Here is a 22,615-nt window from a genome sequence, read left to right on the forward strand (position 1 = left end):
TATTCAAAAAGTGATGATGAATCTGAAGCATTCATCTATTAGATTAAAAATCCTAATGAAGTGTTTGCTCTTACAAGACTCAAACATCTTAGAAATATGCATTTGGAAATGGGCCAAGCGCAGGCGGCAACAGCTGTGTGAGATCTTAGCTTTTTATTTGTGCGTGAGTGAAACACATGACACAGAGCAATTACCCTACTTTGTACAGCAATTATTTGCTTTTTAGAATAGGTCTTTCTGATGTTTTTCCCTCAACTGGAGATAAATATGGATTGAGAGAAATACCTCATTGATTTGTGCCTCTCTCGTTACAGTTTCTGTAACATCAGCTTAAGTCCAATTACAGCAGATTCGGTTGCTGCAGGTCTCTGTGGAATGACTTTTCTGTTTTCCCTTCCTTAGTCCTGGGTGTGGGGGGAGATTTCTTTATTTCTTTATTTATTAACGTTGTAATTTTAGCACACTCACTACAGGCGAAGCCTGCGTCAAAACTGAGTGTTAATGCTTTAATTAAAAATGGAATCATATCTCAGTGAATTGGAAGTGTTTTTTTGGTTGGCTTGTTTGTTTGTTTCAGTTGTCTTCTGTTTTCCCCTGTGCACGTCTAAGAAACCATCTGTACGGAACATAATTTTTCCAGCATCAGAAACATTAGAACTGTGATCTTGCATGCCAATTGATTCGTCTTAATTAAAAAATATTTCGGTGGAAGGGACTCCACCTGTAAGGATGGGGGATTGGGGGTGATGGGGGTGGGGCGATGGGGGGTGGGAGCGATGGGGGGTGAATGGAGAACATGCTTCATATGTTTCAAGTTTCATTCCGAGCTTATCTTGAGCTCAGAAAGTCTCACAGCCTTTAGTGTGGCATTTGGACGGCACACAACTTGGACATATATGCAAAGTAAATCAATAACCACAGAACACATCATATTTTAAGACATCCCGGCCCTCTCCATTGCAGCCTGCGCGACCCTCCCCAACTGCCAATTGGCTCCTAAATGTTGCAGCTGCTGCTTCCACAGAGATAAAGTGACTTGTTGCTGATTCTGTGACCAGTTTAAATAAACACCAACCTGTTGCTGTACATTTTCCCCCCCCCTCCCCTTTTGCAGCGGTTTACCAGTAAGCAGGATGTGATCAGGCACTACAACATGCACAAGAAGAGGGACAACTCTCTGCAGCATGGATTCATGCGCTTCAGCCCTCTGGACGACTGCAGTGTCTACTACCACGGCTGCCACCTCAATGGAAAAAGCACCCATTACCATTGCATGCAGGTACACTACACATGCTCTCTCTTCCACTTCCACCTGCCCACAATAAACCCACAAACACGTACAATAGACCTGAAAGCAGACGCACGAACACACTCACACACACGTGAAAGCGGACAAATAAGCATCTTCTAATATGACCACACATGCTTAAGGGATTTCATACAGCGCAAACAACCCACAACGTTTCAATGCTGATTTAAAGCATTTAATATGATGTTATTAATTCATCATTCAATTTATATTCTGCAAATCAGTAAACCAGATAGGATTACTAAAATGTTTTTTTTTTTTTTTTCTTTCTGTGTCAGTGACATTTACGGAAGTTTGAAACCAAAAAAAAAAAAAAAAAAAAAAGGAAGGTAAATAATGAGCTGCGGAGTATCATTATATAAATGATGCCTGGATCTGGGAAATGAGGCCACTTGTAAGGCTCACATTACCTCAGGATGTTTGAGAATTACACACTTTACTCGTATCTGTGAAAAGGAATTAAAGCCCCGCACTTTTTCCGTTTACACCAAAGTGTCTTCAAAGAGCGTTGTGGCAAAACAGGTCCTGAAGTAAATAAAGAAAAAATTAAATGGAAAAAAAAGGGTGAACACACACACACACACACACACACACACACACACACACACACACACAGGGCTCTCTCTCTTTCACTCCTTAATTGGCATGGATAAAATGTTGTTAGGTGTTTATATAAACTACACATTTTTCATCTTTTAGTACCAAGCAGTCGGTTGAAGATTGTTCCCTCTTCTGGATTTGTTTAATTTTTTTTATACATCTGCTTATTTTCAAAGTGCCATTGTGCCGAGAGTCTTCTTGCTGGCAGGGCATTAGCGCAGCAGAGGTTGGCTTGAGACAGTCTTTTTTAAACCCCTCCGACGGTGTAATTATTATTAGGACGTTTCAGCCCTTGTTTTAACAGTCCCTGAGAACCTGCAGATGTTGGCATCGGCTCTCTTGATTTAGTGGGGGGGGTGGGGGGCAGAGTGACATTTTTTTCATTGTTTGACTCAATATGGAGAAGTTGCCCAGTTTGTACGTTTGTAAGTGTCACGGATGATATACAAATTCAAACATTACCTGTTTCCCCCCCCCCCCTGTTGGCTCTGAGCGCTGCCGAGCAGCAGATGATTTTCAACTAAAGACCATGACAGTCATCTTACTCTTGTCTGCTCTCCTCTACCCCTCCACCTCTGAAATATGTTCTCAGTAGGACTGAAAGTTTGTGGCGACAGTCACTCCAAATATGAATTTCATTTTCTAAAAGGCAGCTCTGCCAGGAAGGTACTGTATTCTCAGCTGCCTGCTGCTGTGACCACTGCCTCTTTCAGTCATATTTTCTCTCACAATGACAAGATTGTTTTCAATTTACACCAGTTTCAGCTGAAACCTGCCCTGGTGCACATTGCATTGAACGCGTTGAATTGTTAACATGAGAAAACAGCATTCTTTCACCCATTTCTAGGCCACTACCATTTTCTTCACCACACACAACTCCCACCTCACTGACTTTTACAGTACTTCCCAGCCCACATGCTTTGTTGTAAAGCACCGGGTTTCAGAAGTTCGCTTTTTACAAACCATTCTTGCAAACTGAAACTCTCATATCTCCTCTGGGGCCTGCGTCTTTTTTTTTTTTTTCCACTAACATGCTTTGTGTCTGCTTGTAGGTGGGCTGCAGCAAGGTGTACACTAGCACCTCAGACGTCATGACCCATGAAAACTTCCACAAAAAGAACGCCCAGCTGATCAACGACGGCTTCCAGAGGTTTCGAGCCACTGAGGACTGTGGCACCGTTGGGTGTCAATTCTATGGGCAGAAGACTACGCACTTCCACTGCAGGTGATTCAGTCAAAGGCCGTTCATGTTTCATCTAATATCTATACATAGTGCATTACAGATAAATACGTAAAAAGTGTGTGTTTTATCTTTTTGATCAGTTTAAAATGTTCACTTACATGTGAACAAACAAGATTCACATTAGAACTAAAGAGATAGAAGGAAAAAGAAGAATATAGTAATATTTACGAGAGAAACCGCCTCTTATTTTTCAAAAATGTCAATACACTACCCTACTTCACAGTTTAATTTAATATTTTTTTATCTTGGCCCATAACATGCACCCCAAGAAAATGTCATCAAAATCCTTCCTTTCATTTTTGAAACCATAAACCAATAACATAACCTCCTTGGTGACAGTGTGTCCTACAGCATCAGTGAATATCATATAAAATGGCTTCTACGTGGTGTTTCTGAAAATCACAGTTAAAAATTATGTATGTATGAAAAAATGATGTATCATTATTATTATTATTATTATTATTAGTAGTAGTAGTAGTAGTATTAGTAGTAGTATTAATAACATAATATTTAATGTGCACTGAGCTACATGCTACAACAAGCATTCATGCTCTTATTTTGGAGAGTGTGTACCCCAGAACTCTTATCAATGGTTATAACCACTTGCTGGAATGTATCCCTCTGGCAGAGGTTGAGGGTTGTGATGTGTCAATGAGCTGCTGCTGTGTCACGGAACCACCTCACAGTTATCATTACTCCATTGACAAGTATTCGAGTCATGCGGACCCTCTCCATGACGCCCAACTGCACTGAGGTACAGCGGAGACTTTGTAACAGAGCTTCGTGTGGAATCATGTTTCCCCCCTTATTTCCCTTTCATTTCCCAGGCGCCCAGGCTGCACCTTCACCTTCAAAAACAAGTGTGACATTGAGAAGCACAAGAGCTACCACATTAAGGATGACGCCTATGCCAAAGACGGCTTCAAGAAGTTTTACAAATACGAGGAGTGCAAGTACGAAGGCTGCGTGTACAGCAAAGCCACCAACCACTTCCACTGCATCCGTTCAGGCTGCGGCTTCACCTTTACCTCCACCAGCCAGATGACCTCCCACAAGCGCAAACACGAGCGCCGGCACATCCGTTCCACAGGCGTCATGGGCCTCTCTTCCGCCTATCTGCCACCAAAGGATGACCAGGATGATTCGAGCAATGATGACCTGATGGATTTCTCAGCCATCAGCAGCAAAAATTCAAGCCTGAGTGCCTCGCCTACGACCCAACAGTCCACCACTGTACCACACCTGTTGGCCACGCCCACCACTGCAGTCTCCTCATGCACAGCAGGCCCAGCCATCAAGCCTACACCCTCACTGGCCAGTGCGGGCCAACGCATGTCCAGCCTGCTGTCCCAGGCCCTTCCCAGCAACATGCCAGTGGCCCTTGCCCTCTCCAATAGCGCTCTGGCCTCCAACCCCTTCTTCCCTCTCATGACCCCCAGGCTGCCTCTGCAACCACCAACACCGGCCGCTAGCCTGATGTCAATTGCATCCTCTGGGGCCCACTCTATGCCCACCGACTCACTAACCCAAGGTAGCTCCTCAGCAGGGGCAGATGGAGCCATGGCGTCCACCCCAACCTCCTTCGCCACCTCCTCCATCATGGAGAAGATCTCGGCCAGTAAAGGCCTGATATCGCCCATGATGGCAAGACTGGCAGCTGCTGCCCTGAAGCCCTCCAACAACCCAGATGCAGGTTAGTCACTTCACAAGCAGTGATCCCACTGGTCTTATTTCTTGTATATTATTGTCTAAACCCAGTCATTCATTAGTTGTAATGTTGAGTTTATCATTATGTGGTACATACAGTATACTGCGTATAGAATTGAAGCCACATCCATTTGTCTGTATGTGAACTTGACTCGACCACAGTCAGAGCGGGGAGAGTGCACTCAGAGGTCATTTCTCTCACTAACTCACAGTGGAAAGAAAGGCCAAAAAAAAAAAAAACTGCCGCTTTCAGGCTTAAAGGGACATACTGGAGGCATGGTCCTCTGCTCTGGGCTTGTTATTGTGTTGATCGTTTGTTAGATACCCACAATCCATTTGGAGATAAATGCGCTGACAGGGGAGAATAGAGCCTGTAAAAGTCTCTTATGATGTTCAGAGCGGGGGCTCCTGGGGCTTGTGTCGAACATGTTTCCTCATCATCGGTCTCTTATCTGTGTCTGTGCCCGTTCCAAGCAAATGGAGGTGGAATGAAATTAAGTTCAGAAATTGCGAGAACAAAAAATGTTTTTTTTTTTCTCTCGTATCCTCTATGCAAACTGATAAAAAACCCTGAAATCTCTCAGGCAGAAATGACTCAATGCACCAGAGCTGAAAGTAAGGTTGTTTTTTTTTTCCACTGATACAAGAAGTCAGACACACTTCCATGCATCAGCAAAGACACACTTTTTGAATTTCTAGAAACCAACTGTTCCCAGAAAAAACATGTCAATATCTGTTTAGCATAAACACAATCCACATAATTCTTGGAGGTAATTGCCTTGTCTCTGTTTATCATACTGCTCTAAACAAAGCTTCTGGAAATGAAGTTAAGGTATTAAATTGATAATGCACTGCACGGCAGAGTCTTGCATTAATGTAGCAGTGGGGCCTCCTGTGTTGAGCCTGAGCAGGTGGGGTGTGGATTGTAAAAGGCGCTGTAAGGGGGAGCATCTCCGGATGTTGGGACTGGGAAGGATTTACAATTCCTGGTTGTCTTCCTGGAGCAGGACAGGCCCTGGGAGAGAGATGGGGCAGCTGCTCCGGGGAGCCAAGCTGAGCCCAGGCTGTCAGGCTGAGCTCCACCTCGTTAGTCTGAACACTGGTGGAGGCCCCCACTGAGGGTGGGGGGCCTTCACCAATGGTGCGCTCAACGCCCCTTTTGTTAGTTAGCTGAGCGGCTGCGGCGCAGATCTCGCTGCTGGACAGCAAAGCCAGTTTCACATAAGCTCCTTTACCTCATTCACTTATTGTACTGCAAACTTTCCTTGCAGATACAGGATGGAGAGGTACCTGTGGTTTTGTTTCTCGTATTTGTTTCATAAAATGTGTGAACAGGACATTTATGGCTTAAATAGGAGGAAGTGGTTTGTGCTTCTCTTTTGAAAATATGTGAGAAAAGTCACAGTGTTTGTGGCTATTGTACACAGTGTTTATTTTCTGTGCACGTGTGAAACGCTCTTGTGAATTGCACATTTTTTCTTCTTTCTGCTTTCAGTCATTTCTCAGTATTTTCTTATTAATGTTCCACTCTAATTTAATTCCTAAGTGTTTTTCTCAGAGATTCGAGCATCTGAAGGGTTTACTAATTAGATACACAGTGCAAATGATCTTTCACAAGCTCTGTATCTTATCCGGAGTAATTACATGGTGGTACATTTTTCCTGGATAATTTCCAGAAAGAAGCTGCTTTGAGTCAAACTCATTTGTTCCCCCTTTTTTGGGGGGGGAAAAAAAAGAAGTATAACTTTATGGTGTGCAACAGAGTAAGAGATCTTTGCTTTTTGAATGCACCTGTAAAGCTCAGTCATCGTCTGGTAGAGCGAAAGGAGAGCATTTCATTTGTGCAGATCATATAGTGAGTGGTGGCTTCTCTCATTTGGTCTGCGATGTTGATGAGATTGTTAATGACAAGGCAGGGTTCGTCTGGCTAGTAAAAGTTTGGTGACGTTGGGGGAGGGGAGGAGCACTATGCAGAGACTTGGTATGCATTCACTGACCTCAAATTAGATGCAAAATTGTTTGACTGCTGTTTTTCGTTCGGATCCACCCATGCCCCACCCCCAAGCCCCTCCAACCTCAGCCATTGTCAGAGTGAAGTGACACTGACAGTGATACCTCCCCATCTCATCACTTTCAGCTGACAAGGCCCAAGACGGGCTTTTCCACTCCTATTCTCCCTGATATGTCTCTGGGTCATCTTGTAGCAGGGGGAACTCTGGTCGGTTTCCCCCTCACGTAGGCTGGTCCTGTTTTCTCCTCGGCAAGAAAAACGAGCGAGGACTCACCAGGCTGAGGGCCAAGGGCACATGACCTTGCCTGTCACAATCCCTCAGCACCAGCTTCAATCCCTAAACAACTGATCCCTCACCAAACGATCACAGCCGGTGGTGCTCTCTAGACTTGCATTGAGGCTCCACTGGGGGCCTCCCACTCCATTTTTTTTATAAATAAAACACCACCTATTGTCAAACAGAGGCCCAGCTTTTTCTGTATAGCCCCAGGACAAATTAATATTTCAGTCCCTCGTGGATAGACGGGGCAGACTTAAACTTCCTCGCAGCGTTTTCTTTTCTTTCTTTTTTTCCCTCCACGCCACATTATTTGCGTATTTATTTAATTTCACTTCTCCTGTCCTCACTCACAGCATCCACTGAATACCTATTTGGAGGAGAATGTGAAAGAGGGGTCATGCTATTTGAACCAATCTGATTGGCTGTCAGCTCCAATCTGACCGACATAGCACCCCTGTTCCTTGTGGGTACGCTCAGTGGCATTGGCTGCCGTCTGTTGTCAGGCCAACAAGGAGGCAGGGAAGGTGGGAAGGGAGGGGGTCGGCCAATCTGAGACTGCCACTTTCCCTCAGCATTAGCATCTTACTTAATGACCAGTTAAGAGGCAGCCTGGCAAATGAGTTGTGACAAGTGCTGCAGAAAAAGGAGTCTTTTCCCCTCATATCTCCCGCCTCTCAATCACCATTTAAAAGGCTTGACAGCCTGACATAATTTTGCAATAATTATCACTCAGAGTATTCTTTTCGGGCCAGGACAGAAGTCACATTGGATCTCGTCATACGGTAATAATGCTGACCAGCAATAACTTTGTTGTCTCTTCTCTCCTCTGCGCCTCTGGCTTGATCCTCAGGGAATGGGCAGCCGGCTTCAGCCAGCCAGTTCAATCTGGTTCAAGTGAAACAGGAGCCAGTGGACGGCAACTGTGGGACCTCCCAGGACTCCACGCAGGAGCACAGCCTGGACCTGAGCAAGAAAGACCACAGGTACACGCAGTGTGCTGCACATAGTGGGGTAATATTGTGTATGAGTTCCTGCTGTAAAATTAGCTAATACGGTTTATTCGCCAAATAAATCAACACCAAAATGAGGTTTCTGTGATTGATAGATGATTTCTACAGTGTCGGCAGCCTGAGTCAGGGTTGTATTCATATTATTTATCACAAATATCCCGTTTATATATGTGCACATAATTATAAAATCCTCAACACATTTTTGTGAGAAGGATGTTTACATAAACCTTCAAGTCCAATCTTCCCTCCAACTCACTGTAGATCTTATTTCCTAAGAAGACAGCATTTTTCTTCTTCATTATACAGGCACACCTTGTGTGATAAATAGTAATATTTACTGTTCTCATGCAAATCTTGACTAAACATTGTTCATTTTCCTTGTTCCAGTAATGAATCAAACGGACACCCTGTACCAGGGAATACATCTCTTTTATCCTCGCTTATGAATAAGGTAAGATCCATCCATCAAACGCCTTTCATCCCAAGACAAATTAGCGAGACGCGAAGGGGCCTGTTTGTTTTTTAATGTTTCACCGCTAATAAGATGAGTTTGTATCATTTAAATTTTCCAGCCATTTTTCATACAGTGTAATTTTCCCCGCACCTCTCACAAATTAATATAATGAAGCAGTAGCTGGATGCCATGCCAGATATATAGAGATGTTTGTTTTTTGATGAGCTGTTTTGAACTTGCCATCCATTTTCTCTCCTCCTTTATACTTTTTCTTCCCTCGCCTCGCTCTACATTTATTTATCGAGTTTGTAAATTATTTGATTAAAAAGGCAGGTGGGGAAAATAACTGGATGACGCGTCCCTCATTTTTCCCCCCTCAGTCTAAATAGTGGTGTCAGGAAATGTCGACGCACACTTTGTCGCCGTGAAGATCAAAATGGACATCGTCTCACTCATATATCTTATTTGACTGACACCGACTGTTCACACCTGTTATTAAAATGCACCTTGGACTCCCGAGGTCTCCTGTGAACACAAATGATCTGATCATGGTACAGATAAGTCAGGATGTTTGTGTGTGTGGGTGACAGAGAGGGAATCGAAAAGTTTGAATCATTAGAAAAATGTCATTTCGTGGCTGTGAAACTGGTCAGAAGACGCCAGCTGAAAAGGCGGTCTTCAAAGACTAACCAGAGGACAGATTGTGTTCATGTGTCCATTGTAATCGGATGTGAGGACACATTCGGCACGCATTGGGACCTGGATTTGGAGTGATCTGGCCTCAATCGGATCACTGATGATCATTGTTCCTAAGAGAACTCAATGAACAAAGACATGTCAGCTTTTAGGGGTTTTGGTTGAAGCCACTACGTCAACCTACAAAATGGTTGCACCCAAAAAACAAACAAACACTAGGTCTTTTTCGATGCTTTACCAAGTCATGCGTGTTGTGTGTTTTGCAGATGTCACAGGTGAACCCTGCTCTCTTCAACGCCATGAACCTGAAGACAGAGCTGGAGCAGGGCAGTGACCCCTCAGAGGCGGCACAGTATCTGAACAGAGAGCTGAAGAGGCCCCTTCTAGAAAAACCCACTGAGATCTGGAGGACATACCTCCGCAGGTAAAAAAAAATAAAATACAGAACATAATTGACATAATTTGGTCTTGTCAAAACAGAGTGTTAAAGAATGTTTTACCCATAAAAGGTATGTTCTGTTACGGTTCCTCACATACCCGGCCACTGAAAATCAAGGAAATTGTAATTGACTTACTGTGTGATGGAGCTGCAGTGATTTACTGTCAAATGAAAGTTGTCTTGTTAGTGTTTGTTGTGTGAGAAGGCAGCACACTTACAGTTTATCTGTCAATGATTAGGTTTGACACGGACGACTTCTGTGAGGCTCAGTGTGACTTCCTTCACAAAGTCCACTTCCACTGCGTGGTGGAAGACTGTGGCGCGCTCTTCAGCACTGTGGACGGAGCCATAAAACATGCTAAGTGAGTGTCACGCAGGTTTACCGATCAGAAAATGAACATTTTTTTTTAGTTTTCAGCTTCATTGATCAGCATGAATTAAAACAATGACCTACCGTCTTGTTGTGTAGTTTCCACCTCCGAGCCACCTTGAAAATCAAGTCAGAGTCTCAGTTTGGCGAGGGCAAGGAGTCCAGTGAGGGAGCCCCTCTGCAGCCTGCTGCACCAGTGTCTATGGCCAACAACACCTCCATGGATGTGGCACACCTCACCTCCTCTGGTGGCTACAGCTCTCCTCCTCCCTCCCTTCTTGCCTGGAAGCAGCTGACTGGCACGATCCCTCAGATGTCGGCCTCAATGCCCAGCCTGCCAGCGAACTCCCCTCTGGCCACCACCTCCTTAGAGAATGCGAAGCCTCAAGTCAAACCTGGTTTCCTGCAATTCCAAGAAAAGTATGTGACGTTTTCTTGTGTGTCAGAGTTGACAGCATACAGTCCTTTTATAATTAAAGTGTATTTTTTTTTTTTCCCCCTTTTTCTTTGATCCAGTGATCCCTGTTTAGCTACCGACTGTAAGTACTCAAACAAGTTCCACTTCCATTGCTTGTTTGGGAATTGCAAGTATGTGTGCAAGACCTCTGGCAAGGCCGAGTCCCACTGTTTGGACCACATCAACCCCAGCAACAACTTGGTCAACATTCGCGATCAGTTCGCCTACTACTCTCTCCAGTGTCTCTGTCCCAACCAGGTGAGTGGCACTCAATAACTCTGCCAAGAGCTGAATCACCTACTGTCATCTCCCTGAATTTCTAAGCATGAAGTATGCTATCTATTAGACCAGTATTTGAGGTTATTTGACTCAAGGCTTTCACACGCGCTGCTCCCTGTCTTCCATCTCTGCTGAAAAAGACAGTCGACTCACCCCAGTAATGCCTGTTTATATGTCAATGATGTCATTTTGACTGCCGCGTTCTCCTCTCAGAAAAGGCCAATTTAGCTGATATTACCCAATAAATCATTGTCACTTGCACAGTAAACAAGGCTGTCTGGAATAGGGCAAAAATCAGGGGAATGCTTGGCAAATGAAACCTTAATGGCAGCCCCTGCCTGCTCTCATGAGCCCGTATTTGGAAAAGCGTTTAAATGAATTCATTAATGTGTCGAAAATCACCCATCTCACAAAAAAGCCCCCCCCCACACACACACACACACACACGCACACACACCCCCACAGCCCCACAGCCCCGTCTCCTAAGCTGAGTAGATCTTATTTAGCCCAGTCCTCTGGGATCTGGGCCTCACAAGCAGATGGTGCTGCACAGACATGTTTGAATGGAAACCTGGAATAATAAAAAAAAAAAGTAATCATGCTAGAAGTATGGGATGTTCCACAAGACCAGAGAGGAAAGCTCTGTGAGAGTCTGTGTTGTGTAGTGCTTGCTTACTTTAACTTTGCGCACACAAGCTCAAATAATATTAATCGTCTCCTTTGACTCACGGAAATTGTAAATTGTGTGTGTCCGTTGCAGCACTGCGAGTTCAGAATGAGGGGCCATTATCACTGTCTGCGGCCTGGCTGCTTCTTTGTCACTAACATCACCACCAAGCTGCCGTGGCACATCAAGAAGCACGAGAAGGCCGAGCGCCGCGCCGCCAACGGCTTCAAATATTTTACCAAGAGGGAGGAGTGTGGGAGGCTGGGTAAGATTAAAAGAAAGTTTTGTTTATTTCCTCTTTACTTTTTTTTCTTTTCTTTTTTTTTTCTCTCGCCTCAGTGTTTGAAATGAGAGAGGCCTCGGTTGATTCGTGTTTGCAAACAGCGGTTTAAAACATTGGTCGCAGGGTTCGCTGTTGCGTTTTCAAAATGGCAAGTCAAGTCCCAAAGGTATAGTCTTGCTTGTACTGTATGAGCAATAATGTCAAAGGGGGGGTGGGGGGTGGGGGGGGCACAACCAGGTTGTTTTCTTCTTACTTTTGCCCCCTGTCAGAAATGAGCAATTAGGTTTGTGTTTGTTAATTATCCGGCATGTCTGTTTTAGCCTGTTTGTTTTGTGAAGCTGCGCCTCACAGCTACCACTGCCACTGCAGCAAAATGAATTAAAAGTGATCGGTTTTTTTCCAGCGGTTACACAAGCTTTTCAGGACATTGAAACAAAGCAAACAAAAACAGGCCCTAAACAGCTGTTTTTTGTCCTCAGCCTGATCTGCCAACTGTATTGTTTGGGCTGGGGGAAAAACAGAAAGGATTACCATCGCTAGCGCTCCAGTCATAAAGAATTGATGGGTTGCCAGTATCCATGGCAGCAACATTAAACTGAACACAGCTGATGATGTTACCAGGTTCCTGTCTCACAAAAGGCCCTTCATGTCATGGGGGTTACTGTTATTTGCTCAACTTTGCGTGTTTAAAATGTTGTGTGTGCAAAAGCTGTTTGATGACACAGACATGTTGTGCTCTTAAACCGGGCGCCATGGTTACTGACATGCTAGCACCTGCCCAGCATGTTACTCTTTCAATTATTTCTGCCTGCTTTTATATAATGGTATTTGATTAACAGGCACAAAACAGAACATTCATTTAATTTGAAATCATAAAGCAATTAGAGAGCAGACCAGTTAAAACACGGGAAAAGAACACAAGGATATGAAGCAGACAGCAGCTCGATGGAGAACAAAAGGAAAAATGACAATGGAGATACTTTGAAAAATGAATTTAATATGGTAATAATTGTATATTTACTTTGGTTTGCAGGGGTGTGTGCATTATTGGCCCACTGAAAATGAGAATTTATTTATGTAAATTCTTAATTGAATAAAGCATGTCAGTGTAATAAAAGAGCTCCACAGGTTTAGTGAACAGAAGCCTTGACTTGCTCAGTGTGACACCAGAGTGATCTAATATTCCTCCTACATGTGCACTCCGAAACACTTTGAAACCCGATCCCTCTTTTGTCGGTGCTAGAGTATATCATGAAATTAAAAAAACCTAAAAATATTTCACTCTGTGTTTGATCTAATCATAACACCGTCATGCGGATAATATTGCATTTACCACCCGAGCTGTTCTCAGACGCCTCGCAATCAGCCAAAGACAGATTAATCTGCAAACGGAGACTTTACAACTGTTGCTGTTTTCTTCTCGCAGGTTGCAAGTATAACCAAGTCAACAGCCACTTCCACTGCATCCGCGAGGGTTGCCAGTTCTCCTTCCTGCTGAAGCACCAGATGACATCACATGCACGCAAACACATGAGGCGGATGTTGGGGAAGAATTTTGACAGAGTCCCATCCCAGGTACGCACACGCACACACACGCACACACACACACCATGGCATATAAAACATGCCATTCTGCAAAGGGTAATTAACTGAAAATATGGGTTGAACACGTCAGTGAACAAAAACACAGGCTGAAACATTTATTGAATTATATGTATCGCAACAAAGCCAAGTACCTCACACACCCTTTAACTGACAGATTACCAGGGGAATGCACTTTGAGCTAGTGGTTATGTATGTTTTTTTTTTTCTTCCCCTTATAATAAATCAGTAGCCAATATTTTAAATAAAAATACCCAGGTATTGTTACTTCATTTATATTTGTTTAATAATTTTAATTTATAAAATGTTTAAAAATGATCTACTTAAAAAATAAAAAAAATAAGAACTTATGTGAAAAAAACCCCCACAAGAATAAAGGTCCTTCCCCAAGTTTAAAACAAGTTTAAAAATCACCAAGATTGGAGAAAATGGGAATTACTTTCTTGTAATTGTACTTATTAGTGAGTAACATTCTTGATGACCTAGTTTTTGTCGAGCATTTATGCAATTGTTTTTAATGACATTTTTCACAGTGTAGTAGTGGCGTGTACTTGATTCCCTAACCAAGACTATACAGTACATCCTGTACCCTTACGTAGATTTTAAATATGTGGATCTTCTAGTTTGGGTTCTTCTTTTTTTTTTGAAGTTCAGAAGTCTTCATATAATGACAGAAGTGAGTTTCATTCTTTCAAAAATAGTTTGGACGTTTTGAGCAGCGCTTGGTTGCAATCCAAGAGCCAACACCTGCGTTAATGATATGTTTTATTCAAAGATATATTCAAATGGGCCTCACTGTGACGCTCATTTGTTTTCCAGGTGATGCCTCTCGGACAGAGGGCAGATGAGATGCAGCATGCGTCTGGCATGGTGTCTGGGTCCATGGCGAACCAGGGTGGCTTCACATCCAACTTCTCCAGTGTCATGGATGAGACTGATGATTACATGGACTACATGGGAGGAGGAGGCAGCCCCTTGGGCCTCTCCTCTGAGTCCTCAAACCAGGACCGCAGTTGTACAAGCACACCAGTGGGCAATGATAGTTCTCCAGCAGGTGAGACCATGTCAAAAAACAAACAAAAAAAACAACAACCTGACGGGTGTTTAAGTGGCAGCATGTTGAGAGCTTCAAATCTAAAAAAGTGAAATATTCCCATCTCTCATTTATACAAAGGGCTTTGCTCAGTTCTTAAGCAACATCTTTTCATCTCACGCCTTCTCTGGTCAGGTTTTTTTTTTTTATCATTTAGTTTGTTTGACTTAAATCAGTCATGTTATAAAAGGTTGACGACAATGCTGTATTGTTCTGAATTGTTGGACAAAATCGTTTTGCAGTTTGCGTGGTCATCCTTATAAAACATCCATTTTGTACATCAGTGGTTTGAGTTATTGCACTCTATGTAGCTTATTACATTTTCCTTTGGCCAGAGATCATCCCTGTGGCTTTATGTCTACTTCAGCACTTTAAGAGGGTGGAATTGTGGGAGAAAGGACAGGAAAGCAGACACTTTCTTGCATTTTCTTCAAACTTACTTGCTTTTCTTTCTAAATCTGAGCCTGCCTGTGATTTTCACATTCCTCCATGTGTTGCCAGTTTTATCCACTACACTCATCATTGTTGATTTGGCTGGTGTTTGGGTTACTTGTGTGGAATGGGCCTCATTTTGTATCATTCTCTTATCTTTTATCTTCCCCTTTTACCTCCCATCTCTCTTTGTATATGTATGAATGTGTGTGTGTGTGTGTGTGTGTGTGTGCTCAAATTTGGCCTCGTTTGTGTGTGTGTGTGTGTGTGTGTGTTTTCCCCTCTTGTCTGTCCTTCACTCTCTCTGGTCAACCTGTCTCTCCAGGACAAGGCTGCCCTGCCACCACTTCTGCTCCTACCACCCCTGCTGACCCTAAGCTACCCAAAATGCACCTCCTTCTTCCCCTCCTCCTCCTCCACCACCACCACCACGTCCTCCTACCTCCGCTCCTCAGCCTGGTCTCCAGTCCCAGGTCCCATCCCTCTCTCCTGCTCTCCTCCGACCTCATCTCCCCTCGCTCCCATACCTCCTCTCTCCATCCTGTCTGTCATACTCTCTGCTCAGCGCCTCTCTGGGAGCCACTCGGAGTGTTGTCATGCCAACCAACACACCAGCTTTCAGCCCCATCATTGCCACTCCGACTCCAGTTAAAAATGACGTCCCTATAGTGCAGGATGCTGCAGGTACTTATCCCCGGCGCAAACCAACACTGCAGCTGTCACTGAATTGAATCCTATGCAGCGTTTAACTGTGTGATCCAGTCTGTCTCTGCAGAATTGTTGTAGGAAGAAAAGAAAAGTAAAAATGTCAAAAGGACTTTGCTACATGAACACTGAGAATTGTTGTGCAAAGTAAATGATGAAAGGTGCATGTTTACTTAGTTGGTACAGAAACAGAACAAGCGTGCTAAATGACTTTACTCGCACCAGTGTGTCCGCTTTCATGTTTTTTCTGCATTGCTAGGATTTAGGGACAGAGCAGTAAATTTGGCACAACATCGCGTGAAGCCTGGGCCTTGTTTAGCTTCCATTAACAAGGCTGCATCAGCAGCATTTTAATCACGCTTTAAGTTTTATCGAGGCCCACTGCTTCCTGTCTCGCAGAACAGGGATCACATCATTAGCAGTGACCGCAGGGTGTTGCAAAAGGTGGGTGCCCCTCATAAAACAACATGGAGATAAGAGGGTCGGTTAAGACCCACAGCTCCGCCTCTGTTTGGAGGCTGGAGACACCCTGTAAAAGTGTCATGTTCCAAAGTCAATCTATCATTTTCTCTCTCCTTTAATCATTCTGGAAATTAGGAATAAAAAATGTGTTGCTCTCTGTGCTTACTCAGCCATGAACCACTTCGGGCTGAGTAAGGTTGCGCATTAGACGAGGGTCTTGCTATGTAATTTGCTCGTAGTTTGTGGGTTTTACTCTGTGAACTGATTGTTTTTTAATGTGTTTTCCTCCTTTCTTCCAGGCAATACCATCTCCATCCCCACGGCCACTGGTGCAAAAAAGCGCTTCTGGATCATCGAGGACATGTCACCATTTGGCAAGCGCCGCAAGACCGCATCGTCACGCAAGATGCTGGATGAAGGGATGATGCTGGAGGGCTTCCGGCGCTATGACCTCTATGAGAACTGCAAGGACTCAAGTTGCCAGTTTTCTCTGAAGGTGACCCACTACCACTGCACACGTGAGAACTGTGGCTACAAGTTCTGCGGCCGAACCCACATGTACAAGCATGCACAGCACCACGACCGCGTGGACAACCTGGTCCTGGACGACTTCAAGCGCTTCAAATCCTCACTCAGCTGCAACTTCCCCGACTGCCAGTTTTCAGGCAACAGCACCCACTTCCACTGCCTACGGTGCGGTTTCCGCTGCACCGACAGCACCAAGGTGACGGCCCACCGCAAGCACCACGGCAAGCAAGATGTGATTAGCGCCGCGGGCTTCTGTCAGTTCAGCTCCAGCGTCGATTGTGAGGTTCTCGACTGCAAATATAAGCTCAAGTGCTCGCACTTCCACTGCACCTTCCCCGAGTGTAAGCACACGGTGGTGGGCATGTCCCAGATGGACTCCCACAAGAGAAAGCATGAAAAGCAGGAGCGGGGGGAGCTACCGTCTGTGTCGCCCAAACAAGAGGCCACTCACCACCTGGGAGCAAGTATATCGGCGGTCCCTCCAGTGTCCATGGCTCTTCCTACTTCCTCACCTGGTGGCCTCCATGCGCTGTCCCAACACATCAACAGCAGCGCTCCCTCCATGCTCTACCCAATCGGAGACATGGGGTCTGACTATAACCACCCATACCCACCCTCCTCCATCAGCCTGGACGGCTCCCTCAACCTGGGCACTGACACCAGTAGCTCCCTGTTCTTCCTAAAGAATGCAGCCGGTTTGGGTCTCAGCGACTCACTGGACCTCAGCAAGAAGATCCACCATGACGTCGTGAGATCCGGCCACAACTCCACACCCACTCTGGGTCTGCCGGCAGCGCAGGATGACACGACGGGAACATCTGGAGAAGCTGAAGACGACTTGTCGCCAGAGGAGGGGCCACACGCAGAGGAGGAGGATGAAGACGAGGACGAGGAAGAGGAGGACCTCAACTCTGATTCGAATGATGATTCGATGCCGGAGCCTGATGCTGAAAAGGACAATGATATGAGTTTTGATGCTTCCGTTAACCACACTGATACTTGCCAACTGGAAAAGCAAGACACTGACCCATGAAAAAAAACAAAAAAAAACAAACATAAATCAACAGTAACTGTAGGAAGTGAAGAAAAACCCTGTGTACTATGAACAAACAAAAATGAAAGTGGCCTCATTTATCATGTTTAGAGACTTCAGACGACAACAAACAACAGCGTGGAGAAAATGACGGCCCAAAAATGATTTATTATGATGTTTACAAGATGACCAATATTATTAATTCAATTATGCATTAAAAAATATGAACGGAGACACACAGAATTAGGCCCTGTTTTACACACGGGGCAGCAATGTAAAGCATTTTACTACACATCAGTCTTTTTGTGTGCGTGCATGGTTGACTTTTATTTATTTCAATTTTTTTCACTTTTTGTGTGTGGAAAAAAAAAATGTTAGAAAAAAGAAAAACAAATCTCTATATAACTATAAATGTAAGTGTGTGTGTGTGTGTGTGTGTGCGTGTGTGTGAACGGCGATATACAAAAGGAAAATTGCTGGCACGGGTGACATGAATCACAGGGCCGTGGACACAGAAAAAGGGACGTGAATCACTAAGGAGGGGAAACAGGATTTGTTTCAAACATTTGATCTTTTTTTTTCTGTATTAATATATTATTATTATTATTATTATTATTATTATTATTTTTATTGTTAGAGATGGAGAGAAAAGGGGGGGTGACATTTTGCTCGTTCCCATCTCTCTCAGGTGATTTTCTTTGTTCTCAATGACATGTGGAATTGACCAGTAACTGTCTGTTTTTTTTCTTAGTCTCAGCTGCAGTCGGGGCGTCCGGCGAGTCACCAGTCTCCACAGTTCTCTCTCTGACATTCTGCTAGAAAATGTTCCACTAGCACCAAATCACAGCTCAGCCCCCCGTTCATTTCTCACCCCCTGTGGAGGAGGAATTGAGTGTGTGTGTGGATAGTGCACTTTTTATTTTAGCTGACCACGGCGATACCGGTGACGATAGAAAACTCGTGAGCATATTTAAAAAAAAAAAAGAAGAGAAAATAAAAGAAAAAAAGAATAATATTTTTGTTACTTATTTGAATCTTTGCATTACAGTGTCATTTTTTTGTTGTTGTTGTGTTGTTAGTCAGAAGCATATCGATCTGTGAGCAGGCGAGGTCATGATTAACGGCTGGCAAGTCGGGTGGGAGGGCGGTGGGAGGGGTGGGCGTAGTTTCAGCTTGACCAGAGGAAACAATGAGTCACTCAGACGCAGCGACAGAGGAAGCGTCAGGTTGTGTATTTTATGTCGAAAATGTACAGACCGAAAAAGATGTCTCGACGGCATTCTGTTTTTCCATTCACTATGGCTGTGGTTGAGCTCCTGTTATAACGGTTTTTATTTAATATTTATGTGACCTTCCAATGAGAAAATTTCTAGGGTGTTATTGCACTTTTTAGGTTCATTTTTACCGTCTGAAAAAAAAACAAAAACAAGAAAAAAACAAACTGATGACATATATATCTTTCAACAGGGACTTTGCTTTAAAAAAATAAATAAAAATGTTTTAGTTCACTTTTGCTTTAATGCACAAATAGATGTTAGTGTGACAAAGAACTGTTGTTCTGTGATTTATTTAAAGACTGGGTTTTATTTTGCATCTGTGATTGGACATTTTTGAGAGAGAGAGAGAAAAGAAAAAGGAAACGGGTACACCGGAAAAACAGTGTCCTGACAAGAAACACTAATATGGACTGTGATTTAAAAAGAATTCTTAAGCCGTTCATGCTCTTTTTACTGTAGTGCTAAATTATAAATCATTACATTGAGCAAATATGTATTGCCAAGGAGTGGACACACTGATCTTGAATTATCTCCTGACGTTGGCATTGGAAATAAATGATGACTATTTAGGGAGTAATATTGTGTGTAGATGATATTCCTCCAGATATTGTTTTGAGACAAAAAAAAAGGTTGTACAGTATTTTCCTCTGTATAAAATAACTATATATGAACAAAATGCTCTTTGATGAACAGATTCATTTAAAAAGAAAACGGTAAAAAAAGGAGAATAATAAAAAGTCAAAAATTTGAATAGCCTCATTATAGTTTGCTTGTGTGCGTGACCCGTTTTTTTTTTTTGAATTACACCAGATTTTTGGAAAATGTTGTTGATACTATAACATTGACAGATTCTGTTATATTTGCAGTATAGGTTGTTTTTTGTTTTCTTTTTCTAAACTATGTCAGACGCTCAAACTAAAATACACTGATTTGAATGAATTCATTGATGTTTCTGTTTGATTTACTACTGTCATTTTTCTCTGTGTGTGCGCGCGTGTGTGTGTGCTGTTTTTTTTGTTTCCTCATTAATTGAAATTCTTGGTTTATATTTACTTTGCTGTGGGCATGCCTTGTCCACAGACTGAAGTGTCTCCCGGGACTCTGCTGCAAAGCAGAGGCGTTACTACATTAGTTTTTTTTTGTTTTCCCATCGTTTGCTGAGATAACTGTAGGGACTGGGAGACGTTGTGCACTTGAATTTAGTCCATGTATGTGTATATGTGTGCGTGTGGGGAGAGACATGTAAAATAGCAGGATTTGTAAAAAGCTGAAAATAAAGAAACTATCATAAATATAATTAAACACATGTAGTTCTTGATAGTGCTTCATCTGGATGATATTTTAGGGTCACGTGTGGAGGGGGACAAACGCTGCTGGACAACAGCACGGCAAAATGTCGTAGTCTTTTTTTTCTACGTGTAGGTGACACTACTGAAGTGTGTGTGTGTGTGTGTCTGAGAGAGACGGATAGGCTGTGACTGTAAGAACACAGACCTGTGGCTACGTCCCAGCTGCTCAGAGCTCCGATTCATATTTCATGACCTTGTCGTCTTTCCACTGTTTTGTTCTGCTACAATTTAAGCTGGGACTTTTTTTTTGCCACAGAATTTGAAGAAAAGTTTAAAAAAAGAAAAAGAAAATACATCTGCATCCATGCAGGTAGAAGAATCAACAATATTTGTTGTTGGAGTCGCCTGTTGTCCATGCTTGACTTTGTGGTGCAAGAACAAGACAGATTTAAGAGGCCTGCTCCCGCTAACAAAATGGCTCTCGGTGTCTTGTTCTGTGTTAATAGGGCACATTTACACATTATTTGTCTTTTGTCCAAGTTGTTGTTTTTTTTTTTCCTTTCCTTGATCCATGTCCTGGGTTCTCCTCCCACTCCCTGATGTCACCCAGTGGCCAGCGTGCTGGTTCTGCCTGTCCCCCTTGTCTGCAGCTGTTCCTGTCCTTTCTGCTTCTCCTCCTTGTGATGTTTTTTTATTAAACAAAAAAAAAAAAAAAAAAAATGGAGAAAAATCACAAGTAAAGGCATCACCATCTGTCAGCCAGCTGGCATCCTGTATATAATCTACCAGAAGAAAAAAAAGAAAGAAAAAAAAGAATAAACATGAAAATTATATTACACAAAAACCAGACGGAAATGACCTCCAAATCCTGCATAGACTGCTGCTGAAATGACAGATCATTTTGCTGTTTTAATTAACAGAGTAAAAAGGGATGGTATAAAAGGTGGTGGGGAAATAAACTGAGATGTATTTCCACTGCTGGAAAAATGTAATATGAAAGCCGCCTGCTTACTGCAGCGTAGTGGATACGCAGAGCAACATTTTAGACTTTGTAAAATATATTGCACTTTTGGACTAAAAGCCATCTCTCATTAGCGCTCAATTTGGCTAGATTCATGTGACATTTTATACAAGAAAAAGACAATGAAGCAATTTTTTAAAGTCTACTTGAATTTGTTGCCCTCAGCACTATTACTCATTCTAGTGTGATTGCTTATTTCCACTTGGATACAGTACTGTTCACCCTTATCGTGCTATATTTATGTTTTCTCTTCTGTTTCTGCATGTCTTATGCAAAAGATTGAGCTTTTCACTCAGTGAAATAAAAAAACATACTGAACGACTTTAGGCCTGTTTTCGGTGTCACTGTGTTTCTGAGCGTCAACAACAAGGGAACAACACCTATCTTAACTTTTCATAAAACACCTCAGCGCCTCACTGTATATATAGGACGTGCCAACAGTGTGTGTGTGTGTGTGTGTGTGTGTGTGTGTGGTGGGGGCGCATGCATGCCGGCCATCACTGACATGCAGTGGGTTGATGTGCCAGGAACAGGTTGGGTGAGAGTATGAGCAGCACGGGGGAGGCAACAGGCGGGGCTGGGAACGCATACGACAGGTGTGCGCTGCATATGTGGTCACATGATGCCTATAAGGCAGATTAAGGCCCAAACAGATGAAGCGCTGCTTAATGGCAGCTTTTATTAAGTTCACAAAGCATGAAAGGTGGGGGCGAAACAGAGGAAAAGCAGGTGGCCGGGCCTGTGCACTCTTAGATGAAGACAGATATTGTACAGTGGAGTCTGAGGAGGGTACAGCCACGGTGGGAGGATTTATAGAGATTTGCCCAAATTGGACTAAACCACCTGCCTGTTCCTGAATCCTGTGGCAATAGCAAGAGAGGGTGAGCTGGACAACCCCGCTCTGGACGATCAGCTAGATCATATGAGAGGAGATAAAAACAATAATAATACCTGCAAGCACAGGCAGCCGTGACGACATGAACAAAAAAAAAACACAAATTCAGTCAGTCATTCATACACAATCAAGAAGTTTTTTGTTTTTTTTTAAATGTAGTAGCTTTAAGATAGTGTGCTCAACGTCATTCAATCCCCATTATCATGCTACATACGTTACAAATTAAAAATCCAGTGTGGAACATTCAGGAGGGTTTATACACAGGTATTGCATATACCAACCATGAGTATAATCACTTTAAATAGGCCTTTCATATAAAAGGGCCACAAGTTTCCCCTTGTTTTAAAGCAGAAGCCTGCTATGTTAACAAAGATCAACGACATCCTTCGTTGTACGTCAAGGCCACCGCATCCCGACATGTGTGGGAAAAAAGGAAGCGAGAAGGAGTCAATCTACAGTCACTAATTCATACA

General features: G+C 43.3%; 1 protein-coding gene across 3 annotated transcripts in view; it reads left to right on the plus strand.

Annotated features, from left to right (window-relative positions):
- casz1 (castor zinc finger 1) overlaps positions 1 to 18,647 on the plus strand; it is a 61,290-nt gene extending 42,643 nt beyond the window's left edge. For 2 of the 3 annotated variants that reach the window (XM_044038566.1, XM_044038568.1), the window contains exons 6-18: positions 1,115 to 1,279; positions 2,962 to 3,134; positions 3,980 to 4,845; positions 8,001 to 8,133; positions 8,548 to 8,611; positions 9,577 to 9,734; positions 9,989 to 10,111; positions 10,219 to 10,539; positions 10,636 to 10,834; positions 11,616 to 11,787; positions 13,232 to 13,380; positions 14,227 to 14,461; positions 16,399 to 18,647. In XM_044038566.1, the coding sequence (XP_043894501.1) occupies positions 1,115 to 1,279; positions 2,962 to 3,134; positions 3,980 to 4,845; positions 8,001 to 8,133; positions 8,548 to 8,611; positions 9,577 to 9,734; positions 9,989 to 10,111; positions 10,219 to 10,539; positions 10,636 to 10,834; positions 11,616 to 11,787; positions 13,232 to 13,380; positions 14,227 to 14,461; positions 16,399 to 17,660 (4,020 nt within the window). In that variant the 3' untranslated portion in view covers positions 17,661 to 18,647. Of the gene's footprint in view, positions 1 to 1,114; positions 1,280 to 2,961; positions 3,135 to 3,979; positions 4,846 to 8,000; positions 8,134 to 8,547; positions 8,612 to 9,576; positions 9,735 to 9,988; positions 10,112 to 10,218; positions 10,540 to 10,635; positions 10,835 to 11,615; positions 11,788 to 13,231; positions 13,381 to 14,226; positions 14,462 to 15,257; positions 15,617 to 16,398 lie in introns of all 3 variants that reach the window. The other variant, XM_044038567.1, reaches the window with a different exon arrangement.
- Positions 18,648 to 22,615: the final 3,968 nt, after the last annotated feature.

This window comes from Solea senegalensis, linkage group LG11 (genome assembly GCF_019176455.1).
Source record: "Solea senegalensis isolate Sse05_10M linkage group LG11, IFAPA_SoseM_1, whole genome shotgun sequence".
In the NCBI taxonomy this organism is placed as follows: Eukaryota; Metazoa; Chordata; class Actinopteri; order Pleuronectiformes; family Soleidae; genus Solea; species Solea senegalensis.